The 20,660-nt window shown below is 37.2% G+C and overlaps 1 protein-coding gene across 2 annotated transcripts in view; it reads left to right on the top strand.

Moving 5' to 3' along the window:
• The window catches only part of TOMM70 (translocase of outer mitochondrial membrane 70), a 37,337-nt gene that overhangs the window by 1,384 nt on the left and 15,293 nt on the right, over positions 1-20,660 (top strand). For both annotated transcript variants that reach the window (XM_070787105.1, XM_019969983.2), the window contains exons 2-6: positions 10,578-10,751; positions 13,186-13,312; positions 14,931-15,040; positions 15,892-16,040; positions 18,989-19,196. In XM_070787105.1, coding sequence (XP_070643206.1) covers positions 10,578-10,751; positions 13,186-13,312; positions 14,931-15,040; positions 15,892-16,040; positions 18,989-19,196 — 768 coding nt within the window. The remainder of the gene's footprint in view (positions 1-10,577; positions 10,752-13,185; positions 13,313-14,930; positions 15,041-15,891; positions 16,041-18,988; positions 19,197-20,660) is intronic.

The following is a 20,660-nucleotide window of genomic DNA, read 5'->3' as shown; positions in this document are numbered from 1 at the left end:
TTATACTATCCAGAGTGAAGACATGTTTTTATTAAGTGAGTGAGTGAAAGTTGGTCAGTCTGTCTGACTCTTTGCCACTTCATGGTCTGTACAGTCCTTGGAATTCTTCGGGCCAGAATACTGGAGTGTGGGTAGTCTTTCTCTTTTACAGGGGATGTTCCCAGCCCAGGGATGGAACCCAGGTCTCCCGCATTGTGGGCTGATTCTTTACCAGCTGAGCTACAAGGGAAGCCCAAGAGTACTGGGTAGCCTATCCCTTCTCCAGAGGATCTTCCCAACCCAGGAATCGAACTGGGGTCTCCTGCATTGCATTCGAATTCTTTACCAGCTGAGCTATCAGGGAAGCTCCTGATAAGTAGTCAATTTTAAAGGAAGTTCTGATGTGGAAGCAAACTACCTTAGTTTAGTGCATCCTATATATCAGGCATTGTGCTAGGCCCTGAGAAAACCAAATAATCTTTCTAAGGGGAGAGTAACATACTGCTTTTAAAAAAAGTATAGCAAAGATGCAGTACAACTATGCTGGAAAAAACCTATGGACTGTGAGAACCAGGAGATGTATGTGTGTTTTATATTGGGGTCTCCAGCAGAGTTACCTTGGAAAGTCATTTTATCTCTCAGATGTTGGTGTCATCCCTGTAAGAGAAGAGAATTAAACTATTAGATCTCTTTTATTTCAGCCCTGGGAGTGGTGATCATGGCACCATGAATTAGTCATCATTTGTCTTGTTTTGATGTTTCTGAAAGTCTCTGGCCATTTCCTATTTTATTTGTTTTTAATCATGGAAGAACAGTGGATGAATAAAAAATACCTAAAAGTTCTGAGTTCTATGTGCTGTGCTGTGCTAAGTTGTGTCAGTTTGTCTGACTCTCTTCGACCTTATGGACTGTAGCTCGCCAGGCTCCTCTGTCCATGGGGATTTTCCAGCCAAGAATACTGGAGTGGGTTGCCATGCCCTCCTCCAAATCACCAAAAATAGTTTCTATTAAAAAAGCTAGGCTCTGATATTGCAGTTTCAAAAATGACCTACTCCACCTCACCTTTTTGGCATTTGATAGAATTTAGCATACTGTCAGATTTTAGATTTCCTTAAGCCCCATTTCCAGTGTTTCAGCATTGTCTAGGTCAACACTGTGTTAATTTTTAAATTTCATGGTGTTTTGTGGTTTTACCAGAACAGTTTTTTAGTTCACATCATTGCTGCTAAAAATTAGACTTCAATATTGACTTCTTTGTATAACTTGAACTGCTTTAAAATGATTACTTCTGACCCAAAATAAAACTGAGCAAAACACTTGCACATACTGTTCTTGTGGATTTTATGGTGTTGTACCTATAATCTTACTTTGAATTACTAGATGATACTTTAGTAAAGCAACAGTAAAAATGTCTTTGCCATTTTTTTAATGGAAATTTGTATTGCAACTCATGATCATCATTGTATATTGAAAAACTTTGTTCTTTTTTTTTTTATAGCCTGGTCCTTAGAGTTATTATTAGACTATTTGACCACAAATGGTAATTTATTATTATCTGTGGTTGGAGAAATTGTTTTATATTTGAATAGCACCTTTAAATTGTCTACCTCAGTGGGCTTTGTAAATAAGAAAACGTTTGTTTGAACTGATGGGAAAACTGGCAGAATCCTGATGCTCAATTCTTTTCTACCTAATCAATAGTTGTAATTTTTAAGGAATGCAGGAATGGACAAATATTGTCAGTTTAGGGCTCAGTATCAGTGAGCAGAATGGAAAATCAGTGGTTATTGTTTGTTGGCTTATGTTTGCCTTAATGTAAAACTGAACTAATTACTGGGCTCCTGTCTATTGGGTTTGTGATACTCATGTCCAAACAAACTATACCAAATTGGCTTTTTCTGGGATAGCAAATACTTGTAAAGCAAAAAATTCATATTTTTGTTTAATTAATGGGATTTCAGGAGTTCACCAAAGGAAGGCATCTAATTACAGTTGATAGTGTGAGACAGAGGTAAAGTATTAAATCATTTTCCACTTTGGGACATTATAAAATCTACCGTGATGTGCCATTTTGTTTCAGTAATTTATTTTGAAAACTTGATAATTAACAAATTTTTCAAAGTTTGTAAGGTTCTTTGTGAATCTTCTAATCCACAGGACTTCTCAGTCTCTGGGCCTGAGTTATCACAGGGCAGCATCATATTCAGATATACACCAGCCATGGTATCTGGCTGTACAGATAGATGTCTTACATATTTCTTTTTTCAAACAACTTGTGAATTTTTAAAATGTGCATTTATTTACTACTGACTTTATAAGTAGTGTTTTATCCAATTGTTGTCATTTGATTACTTAAAAAAGCAGTTATACCAGTTCAAGTTTTTTTTTTTTTTTTTAATGTTGCACAAGAGTGAAATGTTTAGGAACCACTAATCTAAGTCAGTCCTTTAAAATAGGAAGGGAGAGATGTGTGTAAACATTTTAATTAAAGAGGTCAAAAACTGATAACCTGTTATCAGTCATGGTTGAAATTAAATAATTCCTACCCCAGCTCCAGTGATCTGTTTCTAATCTTTTTTTTTTTTTTAAATCAGGATCACCAGTGACATAAGACCAGTGAACACCTTTCACTCTTCATCTTCCTTGATCCTTCATAGTATTTCACATTATTGTCTCTTAATTTTGTGATTTTTCTTTTGGTTGCTGAGACACTATGTTCTCTGATTGTAGTTTTTTGTGGTTCTATCACAGGCTTTCTTAATGCTCTGTACCGTCACTGGATGCTTATTTGCCCTCCAGAAGCTTCACTTAACACTTACATGATGACCCCCTAATTTCTTGTTTATAGCTCAGACCCCTCAAAAGACCTAAGACCCAAATTTACAGGAAATCTTCACCTCATTACCTTTTAAGTGTTTAACATCAGATTCTCTTGAGAATATTCCTTATCAATGTGGTTCATCTAACTAGTTTTCCAAGCCAGAAACTTGTGAACTATCTTCCCTAACTCTGTATTCTTTTCATGTTCTCCACATCCAACCTAGAAAAATATCCAGAACATTCTACTTCTTAAGTATCTGACTACTCTTCGTTCCCACTGCTATTATATCTTGACTGAATAACTGATACTCTCTTTATTGTCTTCCTCCAATCCGTTTTGTCACTAATAGAGTAAATCCTAACAGTTCCATGCTTAAAACTGTTAAGTGGTATTCTGGTCATTGCTCACAGATAAGTTCAAATTCATCATGATTCAAGACTCTGTGGTCTTGTTCTCACTTATCTCTTATCTCCATCTCTTGCACTTCCTCTTGTTTCTTGCCTTTGGATGTTCTGTAACACTGTTCATTATGTCTACCTTTTTATCCTTCAAGTCACAATATATAGGCCATTTCACCTTTTCTGAAACCCTTTTATACCTAAGCATTCTGTTGTGTGATTGATTACATCACACTCTGAACTTTTCTCTTCCATAGCACTTAGTACTAGAGTTGTTTATTCATGTCGTTGCTACTAAACTCAGGAATCTGTGAAGACTGGGACTTGCTCTGTCTTTGCCATTTTTCAGAACTGGCACTTGGAAGATGTAAGTGAACCAGTGAAGTGTCATTATTTGACATTTTTTAAAAAATTCACAGAAATTGAATACTTTTTCAAAATTTCCAGCTTTTCATTTGTATTCTATCCTGGGGAAATTTGTGTTAACAGTCTTAAACCTCATTTAGACATTCTTTTTATAAATTTCTTGATTTTGTATGAACTCAAACCATTAATCCTGCAGAGGTAGCATCCTTACAAGTGAAAGTCACTCAGTCATGTCATTCTTTACAACCCCATGGACTGTAGCCCATCTGGTTCCTCTGTCATGGAATTCTCCAGGCAGGAATACTAGAATGGGTAGCCATTTCCTTCTTCAGGGGATTTTTCCCAACTCAGGGATTGAACCCAGGTCTCCTGCAGGCAGATTCTTTACCATCTGAGCCACCAGGGAAGCCCTCCTTACAAGTATATTCTTCTTAAAGAGTTCTCTGTATTATGATTTAGTAGGTGGGGTTGTATGTAGATTTTTTACATTTCAGGACATAATCTAGAAAAGAACTTTCTTGTTATCTTTAGGTATCTTTTATCTTAAACTTGATTTTTTATAAAAGTAGCAATTGGTCAATAAAGTATTGAAAGATTGTTTCTTATGTGGTAAGTGTTTCAGACTTGATTGCTACTTTCGTAAAGCTAGGATTCAAATTTTAAAATATGCCTCTGGAATTTGGTAAACTTAAGGGAATAAAACCATTGAAAAGAAACAGTATGCAACCACCTCATGTATATTCTGCTGCTGCTGCTAAGTCACTTCAGTCGTGTCCAACTCTGTGTGATCCCACAGACGGCAGCCCACCAGGCTCCCTCGTCCCTGGGATTCTCCAGGCAAGAACACTGGAGTGGGTTGCCATTTCCTTCTCCAATGCATGAAAGTGAAAAGTGAAAGTGAAGTCACTCAGTCGTGTCCGACTCTTCGTGACCCCATGGACTGCAGCCCACCAGGCTCCTCCATCCATGGGGTTTTCCAGGCAAGAGTACTGGAGTCGGGTGCCATTGCATGTATATTCTAACTGGATGTAAATGTGTAATTATGGTGATGAGTTCCCTCTTACCCACTGTTTTAGCTTTCTGTAGTTTCAACTAACCTCAGTAAACCATGATTTGAAAATGTTAAATGGAAAATTCCAGAAGTAAATAGTTCATAAATTTTAAATTGTATGCCATTCTGAGTAGGTCCTGCTCTGGATGTGAATCATCCCTTTGTCCAGCACATCCTGTCCCTTAGCATTCAGTTAGCTGTCAGATTGACTGTTGAACTAGTAACCTGTATTTTACTTAATAGCCCAGAGCACAAGATTAGTGATGCTGGCAATTAGGACATACCAAAGAGAAGCCATTAAAGTTCTTCTTTTCAGTAAAAAGGTGAATGTTCTTGACTTAATAAGGAAAGGAAAAATAATCATATGGTGAGGTTGCTAAGATATATGGGAAGAATAAATCTATTTCTGAAATTGTGAAAGAACGAGAAAGCTGTGCTAGTTTTGCTGACACAGACTGCAGAAGATATAGCTACAGTGTGTTAAGATGGAAAGGGCATTAAATTTGTACAATGAGATACTTTGAGAAAAGACCACATTCACATAATTTTTATTACAACATATTGTAATTGTTCTACTTTGTTATTACTTATGAATCTCTTATTGTGCCTAATGTATAAGTTAAGCTTTATCCTTGATACATGTATGTAGGAAAAAAATGTATATGTAGGCTTTGGTACTATTTGCAGTTTCAGGCAGTCACTGGAGACAGGAGTCTTCGAATGTATCTCCTGCAGATAAAGTGGTGATTGCTATACCTATTCTATCTCCTTACACATGGATTAATGTACCTGATTCTAGCTCATTCTTTTTACAATGACTATATGTTTCTGATCACCAGAGTGTTTTTTAAACACTTGCTAAGAATTTACAGTGATTCCTTATTGCCAAATCTATATCATTGATAATTCTAAAGGTTCTTATTATAACTTGAGAAAGTAGATGGAGTTGGGTAGAAAGTAACTGAAAAGCAGTGCAAAGGATTCCTGGGAGTTGGAATTAAAATCCCCTATATTATAAAGAATTGGGTAGTTGTATATTTTCCAGTTTAAATTTTTTCTTCCAATAAATTTAATTTCTGCCTGGTATTGGCCTCAAAGCTTATGAAAATAATGTCTAATTATGATCTAATTACTATTATTAATGTCTAATTATTATCTTTAGGTATCTTTTATCTTAAACTTGATTTTTATAAAAATAGCAATTGGTCAATAAAATATTGAAAGATTGTTTTTTATGTGGTAAGTGTTCCAGACTTGATTGCTACTTTCATAAAGCTATGTAAAGTTTTATGTAAAGTTTCATAATCACTATGTTTCTATGTTTCACTAATCTACTATGACATAGTAGAAGGCTGGTGTTGATTGATAAGCTCACGTTTTGTTCTAAATTTTATCATTGGGCCAAAATAATTAGCTTTTCTGTATTGTCCCTGTGGTAATGGCATTCTTTCTCTTCATTTTTATTAATGAAGGGAAGCAGTTAGACAGTAATGTGGCTGTGGAGGGAGTGTGGTGAGCAGAAGGTGATAGTGAGGTTCACTGAGACATTGCTCTTCCCAGATGTGGTTTGGTTGCCTTCTGGAGTGACAGTGGATGAAAATTTGCAGTTTGGTGATTTGCCTGTGTAATTTGATCCTTGTCCACTCAGTGTCATTCAGAGCATCATTTTTTTTTCCTAGTACAGTAAGGAAAGGAAATTAAGCAGGTTCTGATTTTGACCCTAAGAGACAAAAAAATCTATAATAATTTTTAAAGGGAATCTATTGTAAAACGTGACTAAATGGAGGGAAATGGTAAGTGAAAGAAGTAAACAGTCCATAAGTGTTCTTGAACGTTTGTGTTCAAAATGTCTTGGTTGGTTTTAGGTTGATTTAGACTTTGCTGTCAGGGCTTCCCTAATAGCTTTGCTGACTTTGCTATCAGGGCTTCCCTGATAGCTCAGTTGGTAAAGAATCTGCCTGCAATGCAGGAGACCCCAGTTTGATTCCTGAGTTGGGAAAATCCCCTGGAGAAGGGCTGGGCTACCCACTCCAGTATTCTTGGGCTTCCCTTGTGGCTCAGCTGGTAAAGAATCAGCCCACAATGTGGGAGACCTGGGTTCGATCCCTGGGTTGGGAAGATCCCTTGGAGAAAGGAAAGGCTACCCGGTCCAGTATTCTGGCCTGGAGAATTCCATCGGACTACAGTCTGTGGGGTCACAAAGAGTCAGACACAACTGAGTGACTTAAAAAAAAAAAAAGACTTTGCTGAAATAAAAATAAGAAGTACCCATCTTTCTAAGGAGAGGAAGCCTTGTATACCTTTCCATATTTCTCTCCATTCTTTTAACTTATCTGCACTCACATGACTACCTCTCCTGGTATTCTGTGTGATATCCTGTATGTAGCCTTAAACTTCCAATAAACAGGAAAGAGTTCATTGCCTGTTTGTGCTAATGAAACAAAGTCATTACTCTGACCCAAGAAAGTTCTTTTTTAATCCTCAAATCTTTAGTAAAAATAATAGTCAAACATACTTCTCACAGGCATTTAATATAGCAGCTTACTTTCTATGTCAGCAGTCCCTAGTGTATTAGGCTGTGTATTAGCCATGTTCTCAATGACTTAGAAACATTGTAAACTTTTTATAAGAAATTGAAATAATGTTTATCTTGTTGTATTTAACATTAAAAGTAATTGAGTTTCATTATTTTGAAGTTTTTTTGGAGCACATAAAACTTTGTAGTCATGTTTTCTTGGTAGATTGTACCTTTTATCAATAAAACTGCCCTTCTGTGCTCCATCCCTGGCATTTGAATGGTATTTTGTCTGATACTGCCTTCTTTTTTGCAAGAATTTGCATTCTGTAACTTTTTTATGTTTTTTTTTTTGACCTGTCATTTTGTTTTAGCTCATGCCTGTAGGTAGCATGTAGTTATTTTTTTAATAGGGAGATTTAAGCTGCTCACATTTATTGTTATTATTGACGTGTTTGGTGATTCTTGCCATATTTACTCCACCTTTTTGTTTCTTCTGTGATCCTCCCCTTCCTGCTTTTTTGTTTTGTTGATCATCTCCCCCACTTTGGAGTTCATTTTTAGTGGTAAGGAAGTTGTACACCACAGTTTCTGTTCTGGTGTTAAATCTTAAATGCTAATTTAGCTACGTATAAGATTTTAAGTTCAAGATAATCTTTCTTCAGGACTTTGAAGTTGTTGCTCCATTGTTTTTTAAGACATAATGTCGGTGATAGTCTGACCCCAGTTTGGTTTTTTTTTCTTTGTAGGTAATCTGTATGTGTGTGTGTGTATGTGTATATAATTTTTTTCTACCTGAAAACTTTAAGGATTTTTACTGTGAAATTTCACCATGATATATCTAAAAATGTGTGTCAGGAATTTTTCTGATATTTTCTTAAGACACTCCTTTCTATGCCTTTCCTTCTAACATAGATAGATGTTGGAACTTTGGGATTTATACTCCTTATATCTAACTTTTTTCCAAACTTCTCATCTCCCTGTCCTCTATTCTTCTTGCATTCTGGCAGATTCACTTGCCTCTGCCTGCTGCTTGTTTGCTCCCCAGTTATGCCCATTCTAATATACAGTCCACCTATTTTTATCATAATAATTCTTTTTAATTTTCAAGATGTCTAATTGGTGCTCTTTAAAAGCAGCCTTTTTTAAAATGAATGTGGTTACCTCTCATTCCTCTGATGTTAAATTTTCTGTTTGTTTTGTTTATCCTGCTTCCTCAAATACTAGTTTTTTAAATATGAGTAGGGTGCCTCTCTTTTGTGGTATTAATTTTCCTTTATGTTAGCAATTCTTGACAGTATGGTTTCTTGGAAGACAGACATAGTGTGTTTGTCACTGGTCTTTCAGGTGGAGGGGCTCCTCGCTCCTTCTGGATGATGCAGCCCTAGTCCAGCGTGACTTCTGTTTCTCTAGTGGAATGGGAGGTTGATGAGGTCGCTTTAAGTGCAATTTTCCAGCAACTGGAAACCACAACTACATTAGAAAGTCCTAGTTGTCTTCTATTATGAATGTGCCAAGGATTTTTTTACTGTCAAAGCTTTTGCAAGATGGTTACGGCTCTTTAGAGGTAGAAGATTTCATATATTACTCTTTTTGTGTCTTATTCGACTCCTTTCATCCATTTGCTTCTTTTTAAAATATGCACGTTTCTTATTGGCTTTCCTGGTGGCTCAGCTGGTAAAGAATCTGCCTGCAATCCGGAGACCTGGGTTCAATCCCTGGGTTAGGAAGATTCCATGCAGAAGGAAAAGGCTACCCACTCCAGTGTTCTGGCCTGAAGAATTCCATGGACTGTATAGTCCGTGGGGTCACAAAGAGTTGGACACGACTGAGCTGCAGTCCCTGGGGTTGTGAAGAGTCGGACACGACTGAGCGACTTCAGTTTCACTTTTCACTTTCATGCATTGGAGAAGGAAATGGCAACCCACTCCAGTGTTCTTGCCTGGAGAATCCCAGGGACGGGGGAGCCTGATGGACTGCCGTCTGTGGGGTCGTACAGAGTCGGACATGACTGAAGCGACGCAGCAGCAGCAGCAGCAGCAGCAGAGCGACTTTCACTTCACTTCACTTATTGACACTAGCTAGCTTAAACTAGCTGTTTAATATTCTGAACTTAGAGTTCCCTACACATCTTTCTTTGCACACTATACTTTTTAAAAACTAACTGTAGTTTCATTTAGACTAAAGGAGAAGGGAAACAAAAGGTAAATGGAAGAAAAAAGTAGCAAAAAAAAAAAAAAAACATGAGTAAGGGAGAAGATAACAGATATAAAAGCATACTCTCCTCCCATCATCTCTTCATGACTGAGATGCCTTAGGTCCCAAGCAACTTACTCTTCGCAAGGTGAACTCACAGGGGCTCTGTGAGTTCGTTGTGAGGGCAGCTACTTCTGCTTTTGCTTTGTAAGTGTTTACCTGTTGGAAATACATGGGTTCTTTCATAATCACATATTTGTTAAACATCACATATTTGATGTTGACAAAGTTTGGGGTGAAGACGTGCCGCAGAGCTCTTGGACCCAGTAGCTTGAACCTAAATAACTGGATTTATCTACAAAGATGCTTCCCAGATGTTTACTGAAGCTTTTGCAACTGTCCTCTGTGGCTATTAACTACCAACTCATGAAATATGTGAATTGGGTCCTCTAGGAAGCAGATACTGAGACAAAGATAGGAGTGCCAAAATTTTATTCATTTGCAAATAATAGATTTGGGATAACAGTTGTAATGAGGACGGCAAAGTGTGTCTAGTATCTGTTCTACACTGTTGACCAACAACCTAATTGAAAAACACCAATACATGTGATTAAATGGTTTTCAGAATGAAAAAGTCAAATAACCAATAAATGTGAACAGATTTTCAAATTCATTTATAGTGGAGAAAATGTGAATTAAAATAATATCAGAATATTATGTTACACTGGGGTTTTGCAACTTTAGCACTATTGACATTTTGGATCTGATAAGTTGTTGCGGGGTGCTGCCCTGTACATCGTAGAATGTTAGCAGCATTCTAGTATCTACCTACTAGATACCGGGGGCATCTCCCCCAACCCCTAGGTGTGAAAATCCAAAATGTTGTCAGGCATTGTGAAATGTACCCTAGAAGGAAAATCATCCCTGATTGAGAACCACAGTTTTATGCCCATTAGACTGGATATGAAAACTCTTGCTGGCAGAGTTTGGTGGGAAAGTGGTATACCTTAAAGCAATACAGCCTTTTGAGGGGGGAAGTGTCTTTTTCAAGTTAAAGATTTATAAAATTTTTGATTTGGCAGTCCTATTAAAGACTCTTGTCTCCCATGAAGATGTAAATATGAGTGGCTTGCATTGTGAACGCCCATTCTGCCCTTCCATTTTTTTCTTCAGTGTGTCATGTAGTCACTGTGATCTGAATCTGTTACTGCGTATTGATAAGTGTTTCATAATTGTTTCCTTGTATTTCAGAACTCGCTTGATAGAGCCCAAGCAGCCAAGAACAAAGGCAACAAATATTTTAAAGCAGGAAAATATGAACAAGCTATTCAGTGCTATACCGAGGCTATCAGTTTGTGTCCTACAGAGAAGAATGTTGACCTTTCCACATTTTATCAAAACAGAGCTGCTGCCTTTGAGCAATTGGTATGTACCGTAGGTTGGTTTTTCTTTTTTTTTCTTTATTTGCATAATGTTTCAGCTAATGCAACTCAAATATGTCTAATACACTTTTTGAAGTTGTTTTGAAATTATAGGAGTTTTGTTTTGTTTTTATATCCTTTAATTACATAGGTTTTTAAGAACAAATTTTAGTTTTGTTCATTCCACATATAATCCAAAGTTGTATATATCAGATTTTATAAAATTAGATAATAAAGAACGTTAATGTTTCTGGTGACCCCATTCACCTCAGCAGTTTAAGTCTATTTCTTCAACTTTTGCCTCCATATAAGCATATGTGGGGGAAAAAAAGACTAAAAGATTAATTCCCATTACATTGTTTGCAATGTATCTTTCCAGTTGCCACTGTATCTGGTACAACTTTTCATAGCACACACAGATCTGTTTCATTCTTTTTAAAGCCAATAGGTAGTAGCTGTTATATAGCTGTATAGTGGAAGTGAAGTGAAGTGAAGAGTCGTGTCCGACTCTTTGCAACCCCATGAACTGTAGCCTACCAGGATCCTCCGTCCATGGGATTTTCCAAGGCAAGAGTACTGGAGTGGGGTGCCATTGCCTTCTCCAGGGGATCTTCCTGACCCACGGATCGAACCCGGGTCTCCCGAATTGTAGGCAGACGCTTTACCGTCTGAGTCACCAGGGAAGTCTACAGTGGAAAACATCTCCCTACTGATGAGCATTTGAATTACTTCCTCTTTTCCCTGTTGCATTCAGTGTTGCAGTAAATATTTTTTAAATACTTTTTTTTTACATACTTTTCTGAGAATAAAATTAAGAAATGGAATTATAAAGAGATAGTACCTATTCTAATAATAATATTTGAGCATGCTTGTTTTCTAGTATCTCACTTTGTGAATTGGTCTTAATATTTGCCACTCTAGTAGAAGAAAAATACTATCTTCTCATTTTTAATTAGCACTTTTTGAGATGTTGGTGATGTGGACCATCGTTTTCTATGTTTATCAGTCATTTGTAGTCTCTGCATTCTTTGTTCAACCATATTTTGTTGACTGTGTTATATATGAAAGGTTACTGTAGTAGGAGCCTAGGTCTGTAAAAGCAGACAATTATGCATCGAACTCAAAGATCACTCAACAGTGAACTGTTAAATGACATTTGGATAAGCCTTTGATTCTCTAATAGAGGAATGATTGAGGTTGGTGTGTCAAATAGTGGACAATAGAGTGTTACAAATGGAGAAAACAGTGTATGTAATTGCTTCTGAGGCAGAAAAGAGTTTGCCATGATTAAAGAAGTGTGGATAAAGGATCCTGGGATATAGAGAGATGAAATCGGAGAGGTTGCAGAGGCCAGATCAAGCAAAGCCTTGCAATAGCAAGAAGTTTGGATTTGATTCTGAGTGTAATGGGAAGTATTTAAGGCTTTTTAATAGGGCAGGAACATCATCTAAAATTGTTCTTACTGTTCTGTCAGTATATTGGAGGGAGGCAGGAGTGGAGGCCAGGGGGCTGAGGAAGGATGTTGTAGTTGCCGAAGTGAGACATGAAGGAAAGCTGAAAACCAGTAGAACTTGCTATTGCATTGGGTGTGAAGGGTGAAGAGAAGCAGGAGTTTTACTTATAGTGGCGTGAGGAAGGGTTGAGACAGCCAAGCAGATGGTTTAATTGAGAAGTGTCTGTATTTTAGGAGAGTGATTTGGGTTAAAGAGATAAATTTGGGAGTCCTCTAATTTTAATGTGGTTATAGGACCACAGATGTGATTACCTAACGGGATGAGTCCTTGAGCATTCCAGCAGAAATCAGATGGGGGGAGAAGTCAGCTAGAGAAATTGGGAAGGAGCAGCCAGTGGAAGTAGGTGGAAATTAAGCAGAGTGGCTACTCCTTGGAGGTTTGGCAATAATGAGGGCTGAGAAATGGGGTAGTAGCTGTAGGGAATTACGGAATCAAAGGAGGGTTTTTAAAAGATGGGAGATACTAAAGCAAGTGTTTTTATGCTAATAGGAATGATTGAGTAGAGAAGCAGATAGCTGCAGAGGCAGGAGAGCTGACAGTGAAGTCCTTGACATGGGGGAAGTGTAGATCCTACTGCAAGTGGAGGGTTGGCCTTTGATGAAGAGGGGTGCTTCCTCAGTTTTAAAAGGAGGGAAGGAGGAGATGATATGATCACATAGATGCAGGTAGGTTATAGATGTGGTAGTAGAAAGATGGCTTATGTCCTTTACCTATTTTTAAAAATCAGATTGCTTATCTTTATTGCAGTTATTTGGAGCTGTTATAATGTGTTGTGGATATTAACTGTTTGTATGAATTGGGAATATGTTTTCTATTGTGGGACTCTTAATACTCAGCCTGCTGAGTTTAGAAAACTGATTTCTGTTGAACAGTGCTTCCTTCAGTGTGACTTTTTTTTTTGTTTTTTAATACTTTCAATTACAGCAAAAATGGAAAGAGGTGGCACAAGATTGTACAAAGGCTGTTGAACTTAATCCCAAATATGTGAAAGCTCTCTTTAGACGTGCAAAAGCCCACGAGAAGCTAGACAATAAGAAGGAATGTTTAGAAGGTGAGGGTATTTTCGTGTTTACATATGAAAATTACTAAAGGTTTTGTAGTCACTGGTAAATTTATATGCAACTCTCCCTATGGGTAGAGAAATCAGTTGTGTGTAAAAGTTGGACTCTTCCCCAATTGAAACTTTGTTCTATAGTTTCAATTGACATTGCTGATGCTTGAGTACCATCACTATTCCCACCTATTGAATTAAATGATTTAAAGTTTATATACTGCACATTTTAAACTTGGCAACATCATCAGTGTAATTTCATGAATAAGAAATCAGAAGAGAGGTTTAGTTGAGTGTTACTAAGATTCTGCATAGTTTCAATTAATATCCTATATCAATATGAAATAAATTTTGAGATGAATCATTAAAGAAAACATTTGTTTTTTGCCCTTGCTATTTTCAAACATTATCCTTTACTCAAGTAGAAATTTTGTAATTGATACAAAGCATCAAGTGAATTTGCCGTTCTCTATAAATATCATAAATATTCCTTGGCCTCTAATTAGCCATATCTGTTGCTAAAACTTCAGTTAGGGTATTGGCCACTTACCTACAGAGTACATTGTTCCACTTAATATAGAGCTAACCCAAAATGCAATTCCACAGTCTAAAAGTGTTTTCCCACTACATATTTAAATCTGCTTTAAAAGTATCAATAATCAGAAATTTAGCCATAATTTTTTTTTTAAATAATATCATCATTTAAAAGGAGAAAGCTATTTTGTTTTTTAAAATCTGGGTTACCAGTTAAGAGTGGTTTTAGAGAACATTTTAGAAGAAACTTGAGGTTTTGCAGTATTATATACTTCGGTGATGGATAGGAGGAGTGTTGCTTTGAAAAAGAGATTTCTGAGTTTTGAACCAGACCTTGAAGTTATTAAGAGCTAATTATAGAGAGGCGTTTAAATGGGTTTTAGATGGAGAAATGGGATGGGGAAAAGACATTGACATTGGCACTAGCCAGAGTATCAGGGGAACATGCAGTAGATTGACTTGTTTGGAGGGGCATGGGTTTGCAATTATGAGAAATTGAATTCAAAAAGAGAGGGACAGTCTTGTTGACTACTTTGAATGAAAGGTTGGGAGGTTAAAGAAACATTGATCTTTTTCATTTCAAACCACTGTATATTGAGTTATAGCATAGCCAGGTTCAAATGATATTTTGAAGCAGATTTCATTGAGAGCTCTGTGGCAAGATGGCTTTGGAGACAAGGAGTAACCCTGAGGCCTATTTAAAAAAAAGTAAGACCAGACATGAGAGAGCCACATTATGATTTGGCCTATATTTACTGTCCCGAAGAGAATATTCCTGGGTTACTGGTTTTATTTGCTATGTACAATGTTAGAGCAGTGAGAAGCATCACAAATCATGTAGCATAGTCCTTTTCATTTCACAGGTTAGGAAAGTAAATTCTGGAGAAGTAGAGTGACTTTCTGAGCTATGAGTTTGTAAAGTATGTAAAACCAAAGTGTTAAGAATAAATTTATTGAAAATGATAGCCACATAAAGCTATGAATTTAGTTTGGCATTTTGTGGTAACACTGAGCCCATTTGATGCTGCTAGTCATCTTTGCAATAATTTTCATACTCACTCTTATTTTTTTGCATCATTTCTAGATGTCACTGCTGTATGTATATTAGAAGGATTCCAAAATCAACAAAGCATGCTGTTAGCTGATAAAGTTCTTAAACTTCTTGGAAAAGAGAAAGCCAAAGAAAAATATAAGGTAAATTAACCTGCATTGGTTAATATAGAGGAAATATGCGTTGTGAAGGGTCATTGCTCATTTATACTGCTTAAATTTGGGCATGATGGTAATGACTGAAATTAGATCTGGATTATATTTATTTTTCCTATAATATTGGGCTTTTGTGGCCTTTTAAAATAAGAATGTGACCTATGTCCGAATTGTACCTGCTGCTGCTGCTGCTAAGTCTCTTCAGTCGTGTCCGACTCTGTGCGACCCCATGGACTGCAGCCTACCAGGCTTCTCTGTCCATGAATATTAAAAGAATTCACGTATATTAGAGGTTTCCAAACAATGGCCTACAGGCCAAATCCAGTCCGCCACCTGTTTTATAAATGTGCCAGTAGTGTTTTATTGGAACTCAGCCACTCACACATTGTTTTTGGCTGCTTTTAAACTACAACAGGAGAGCTGAGTCGTTGTGACGCTATATGGCATAGAAAACCTAAAATATTTACTATCCGGCCTTTTACAGAAAAAAATTGCCAACTCTTGCTTTTTAAAGTTTTTAAAGGTATACTGTATAAATTGGCACTGGTCTTACACAGTTAGTAGATGGTTTAATTTAGTGTGTGTTTATAAGAGTTCTTGACATTTTACATCTTCAGAGAGGGAAAGGCTGTCATTCAAAATGTTTTTTGAAAAGCTGGGATTGGCAGCATTACCATTTTCACTGTCTATTACCCTACAGTTTGGAGCCTGATATTCTTCAATTATTTGAAAATGAGGAGCCAGTTTTTATGGCAGTGGTTCCCAGTGTTCTACAAATGCATCTGCTTCTTTGGTTAGTGTTTTCTACTTTGATGTATTTAAATATGATTAAATTTCAGAATCGTGAACCTCTGATGCCATCTCCACAATTTATCAAATCTTACTTCAGTTCTTTCACGGATGATATAATTTCTCAGCCAATGCTTAAAGGAGAGAAGTCTGATGAAGATAAAGACAAGGAAGGGGAGGCTTTAGAAGTAAAAGAAAAGTAAGTGTGTCTTGAGTATAGTGTCTGCCTAATGCTTTTTGTGGGGGAATTGGATTGTGGGGGTTTTTGCTGCCGTAGAGGGTTTCCCTGATAGCTCAATTGGTAACGAATCCGCCTGCAATGCAGGAGACCCCAATTCGATTCCTGGGTCATGAAGATCCACTGGAGAAGGGATCGGCTACCCACTCCAGTATTCTTGGGCTTCCCTTGTGGCTCAACTGGTAAAGAATCCGCCTGCAATGTGGGAGACCTAGATTTGATCCCTGGGTTGGGAAGATCCCCTAGAGAAGGGAAAGGCTACCCACTCCAGTATTCTGGCCTAGAGAATTCCGTGGACTGAATAGTCCATGGGGTCGCAAAGAGTCGGACACGACTGAGCGACTGTCACTTTCACTTTCATTGCTGCCATAGAGCCAAAATGGGACTCTGAGTCATCTCTTTAAAAACTTATTTATAGACAGATATGAATATAATAGAGCTTCCCTGGTGGCTCAGACGGTGAAGCGTCTGCCTACAATGCGGGCGACCCAGGTTCAATCCCTGGGTCAGGAAGATCTGGAGAAGGCAATGGCAACCCACTCCAGTACTCTTGCCTGGAAAATCCCATGGATGGAGGAACCTGGTAGGCTACAGTCCATGGGGTCGCAAAGAGTCGGACACGACTGAGTGACTTCACTTTCTTTATGAATATAATAAAATTATAGTATATAATAATATTATTATAATAATAAAAATACTTCTTTTCTCACACATGTCTATTATATCCTGAATGTTACATCTTTGGTAACTCAAGGTTTTACTGCCAGGAGTCTGCCCAGCTTTTAAGGTCTACATAATATTCTAAAGAGAGTTCCCAGAGAGTCAAGTGGTTAATTATATTTGAGTAGGGGGACTAACTTAAAAAATGATTGTGTAGGTCAATATCCAGATGTTTCAGTGCAAGGAAGTTTCTAATTTAATTTTTAGAAGTGCCCAAAAGAGTAACTATCTTCAAGGTTTTCCCTGCATGCCTAGGAAAATGCCATTCTTTGTGTTTGTGTTTACTCTTCTAGAGAGCTGAAGTCAAAGTACAAGGTGCTGTGTTTACAACTGGCAGTCAAGGGATGTAATACATAAACTATCGAGCCTGCTTATCCATTTATATTTAGCAGTACTTTTGTTTTGCTGTTGAGGCTAGCTCACCTCTCCAAGAGAACACACAATATTATTACCAACATGACATTTTCTAATGAGTTTGGAAGAAAAGGGAATGCTGTTCCCATAGCAAAGCATAATTTTGCCTCTATAGTGTATTGAGATGTTTAAGGGAAAAGATTGCTTTTGGTTTCTCTCTCTCAATTTTCCTACCATTATTGGCCACCTTTTTTAAGGGAGGATACTATGCATAATTTTGCCAAGATGTTCTGATTTTTGTTAGTTGATGAACAATCTCTTTAAGAAAATTATAGATGGGAAGTAAATGTTGAGGGTGATGCCAATAATTGCCTCTTCTGATTAGGAGGTAGTCCTAATTCCAGAAAAATTACAATGAAGTTTTAATACCATTATTCTAAAAGCTACATTGAGAGATGGTTGGACGTAACTGTCTCTCACCAGAACACTAACTGGAGTTGGTCCTAAGTTTTTAAATTCTACTTTACTCTGAGCCTTAGCTTTATCAGTTTTTGGATGGAGAGATAATAATTACCTTTGAGGCTTATTGTGAGGTTTACGGGTCATGTTTGTAAGCATCTAGAACTTAGGTTCTCAGTAAATAGGAACCATTATTACTTCCAATCTAATTATTTTGTCTTAGTTCAGGAGTATTAGAATTTTAATTATGGGAAAGGTTAGCACAGAGTTTCTAAGTTTTGACTGACATAACTTTTAAGTCACTTGCCAATTCTCTCTATTCAGAGTAGGTAGCAAATGAAATAAGAAAACATGATTTTCTTACATAATGTGCCTTATATTGTTTCTTATGTAATATGCCTTATATTTGTAAGACCCCCTTAAAGAACATCTAGTGTAATTTTCCTTTTCAGTTCAAAAAATCCCTTCTACAAGTGTTGTGAATAAAATCATCCTAGACAAGTGATGATATTGTGGTCATTGCTTTTTAAAAAGTAAGAGAAGGGTGTTTTCTTTAAGTCCTATTTGATGGAAGAGTCTTCTGCTTTTGTATTCCCACCTATTCATTCTGAAAGTGATGGGCTTCCCTTTTAGCTCAGATGGTAAAGAAACTCCCCACAATGTAGGAGACATGGGTTCGATCGCTGGGTTGGGAAGATCCCCTGGAGTAGGAAATGGCAACCCACTCCAGTGTTCTTGCCTGTGAATTCCATGGACAGAGGAACCTAGTGGGCTACAGTCTGCTTCTTTGATATTCCCACCTGTTCAATTCTAGGTCTGTTCTTCTAGGTGAAATAGCACAACTTCTAGATGAGAGCCTTTTAGCTATTCCATTTGCTTAAGTTCTTGCTCCCTTAGTGTTCACTTTTCACAACACAGCTGGAGTGATGTTTACAAAGTACAGCTCAGGTCACACCTCTTCTCTTGCGTTCTGGGACCCCCAACTCACCTGACTATTTTCTCTTTCTCTGTTCTTTCTGTTGGTCATAAAGTAACTGTTGAGTGCCACCAGTGTGCCACAGATAAGGTGAACAAGACAGGATCCTTTCCTATGCTGCATTTCAGTCTGTCATTCGCTTACTTTTTCATGTGTCTAAATGTTGAAGCCTGGACAATAACCCTAGGTTTCTGCCATTTTCTCTGCTGTTTTCCTTTTTAAAACCCTCTCTCCAAGGCAACAGGAAGATCCCAGTCTACATCGAAAGTCCTAAGGTGCTACCCCCACACACACCTCCACCACCACCTCCAGTCCTGCACTGGCTGGTTAACTTGTTATGCTCATTTTATTAGTAATAAAAGATAAAATTTATAATTTCCTCTGTTCATTTTATTTTCAGTTCTGGATATTTAAAGGCCAAACAGTATATGGAAGAAGAAAACTATGATAAAATCATAAGTGAATGCTCAAAAGAAATAGATGCTCAAGGAAAATACATGGCAGAAGCATTGCTACTACGAGCTACTTTCTACCTGCTTATTGGCAATGCCAACGCAGCCAAACCAGATTTAGATAAGGTCATCAGCTTGCAAGAAGCTAATGTGAAGGTACTTTTAAAACTCTGTGTGTGTGCATGTGAAAAAAATTAATAATAAAAATGAGGCTTTTAGGTATGTTTTGCCAAATTTGTGGCATTTCAGTTGCCATTCTCCAAAAGACTTATTTTTTGTTTTCGAAGGAACTACACCTAATAATGATTGAATTGGTGCGGTGAAACTAAAACAGACATTTCAGTGATAGTTAACTTTAACTAAGAAAGGATTGTTTTTTCTACAGCATCTTTTGGCTTCAGCTTCCCTGTATATCTTCTGCCTACTGTATTGGACTATATTTGGGTAGGAGTAAGGGTGATGTAGCAGTGCTATAGATAATATAAATAACTTGCAATATGTTATAATACTATAAATAACATGCAATATGTAGTATAAGAAGATACAATGCATTTAATAAAAAGTAAGCATGTTTAATGTCTTCTGAAAGAGTTTATTTACATGAGGAAAAAAACAAGATCTAAAAATATATTGTAATATAGAAACATATCAAAAGTTTTTGCGGTTGTGTGGTTGGAACAGCTTTTCATTTTCTAAGTGTTCTTGTGTATATGCAGTTATTTTCATAATTGAGATTTGGTAGGGATCTGTTATGGCACCCCACTCTGGTACTCTTGCCTGGAAAATCCCATGGATGGAGGAGCCTGGTGGCTGCAGTCCATGGGGTCGCTAAGAGTCGGGCACGACTGAGCAACTTCACTTTCACTTTTCACTTTCATGCATTGGAGAAGGAAGTGGCAACCCACTCCAGTGTTCTTGCCTGGAGAATCCCAGGGACGGGTTAACCTGGTGGGCTGCCGTCTATGGGGTCGCACAGAGTCGGACACGACTGAAGCAACTTAGCAGCAGCAGCAGGGATCTGTTAAATTATATGAGCCCTCCATTTCAGCATAATAAGAACAAATGTCGGCCGCCAAAGTACTGTTGGTTAATTAACATCTCTTTTTCCTCACTGAATTAAGAAAACTCTGGCTTCCTTCACCTCCAAAAGAATCATTCATGTATTTTGTGGAAAATGAAAGTTGTTTTCAAGGCTTAAGTATTTGCCAGCAAATTTTATCTTAACTTCTTGTAAACAAAAGTAATTTAAACTATGTATTTGTTAAAAGTCCTTTTCAAAATGAGATTTTCAAGTTGAAGATAGCCTTGTACTAATTATCTTTATTTCCTGATAATCAGATATGTTCTGTTTTTGTTATTATCATGGGGGCATTCTTACTTGTTTCATTGAGGACATTTGTGTACTTTTGCCTTGAAAAAAACTTTGGAGAAGAATCTTATTTCTTATTTCCTGATCATGACTTTGTTCTAATGGCAGGTAATAATGTACATATCATGCCATGTACAAAAATGAGCTCAAAATGGATCAGAGACCTGAATGTAAGAGCTAAAACTATAAAACTCTTAGGAAAAAACATAAGGAGGAAATCTTCAGTACTTTAAATTAAGCAGTGGTTCCTT

The sequence above is a fragment of the Bos indicus genome, chromosome 1, assembly GCF_029378745.1.
Source record: "Bos indicus isolate NIAB-ARS_2022 breed Sahiwal x Tharparkar chromosome 1, NIAB-ARS_B.indTharparkar_mat_pri_1.0, whole genome shotgun sequence".
Taxonomy (NCBI): domain Eukaryota; kingdom Metazoa; phylum Chordata; class Mammalia; order Artiodactyla; family Bovidae; genus Bos; species Bos indicus.
The sequence above is the reverse complement of the archived record's forward strand: the minus strand, read 5'-3'. Positions and strand labels throughout refer to the sequence as shown.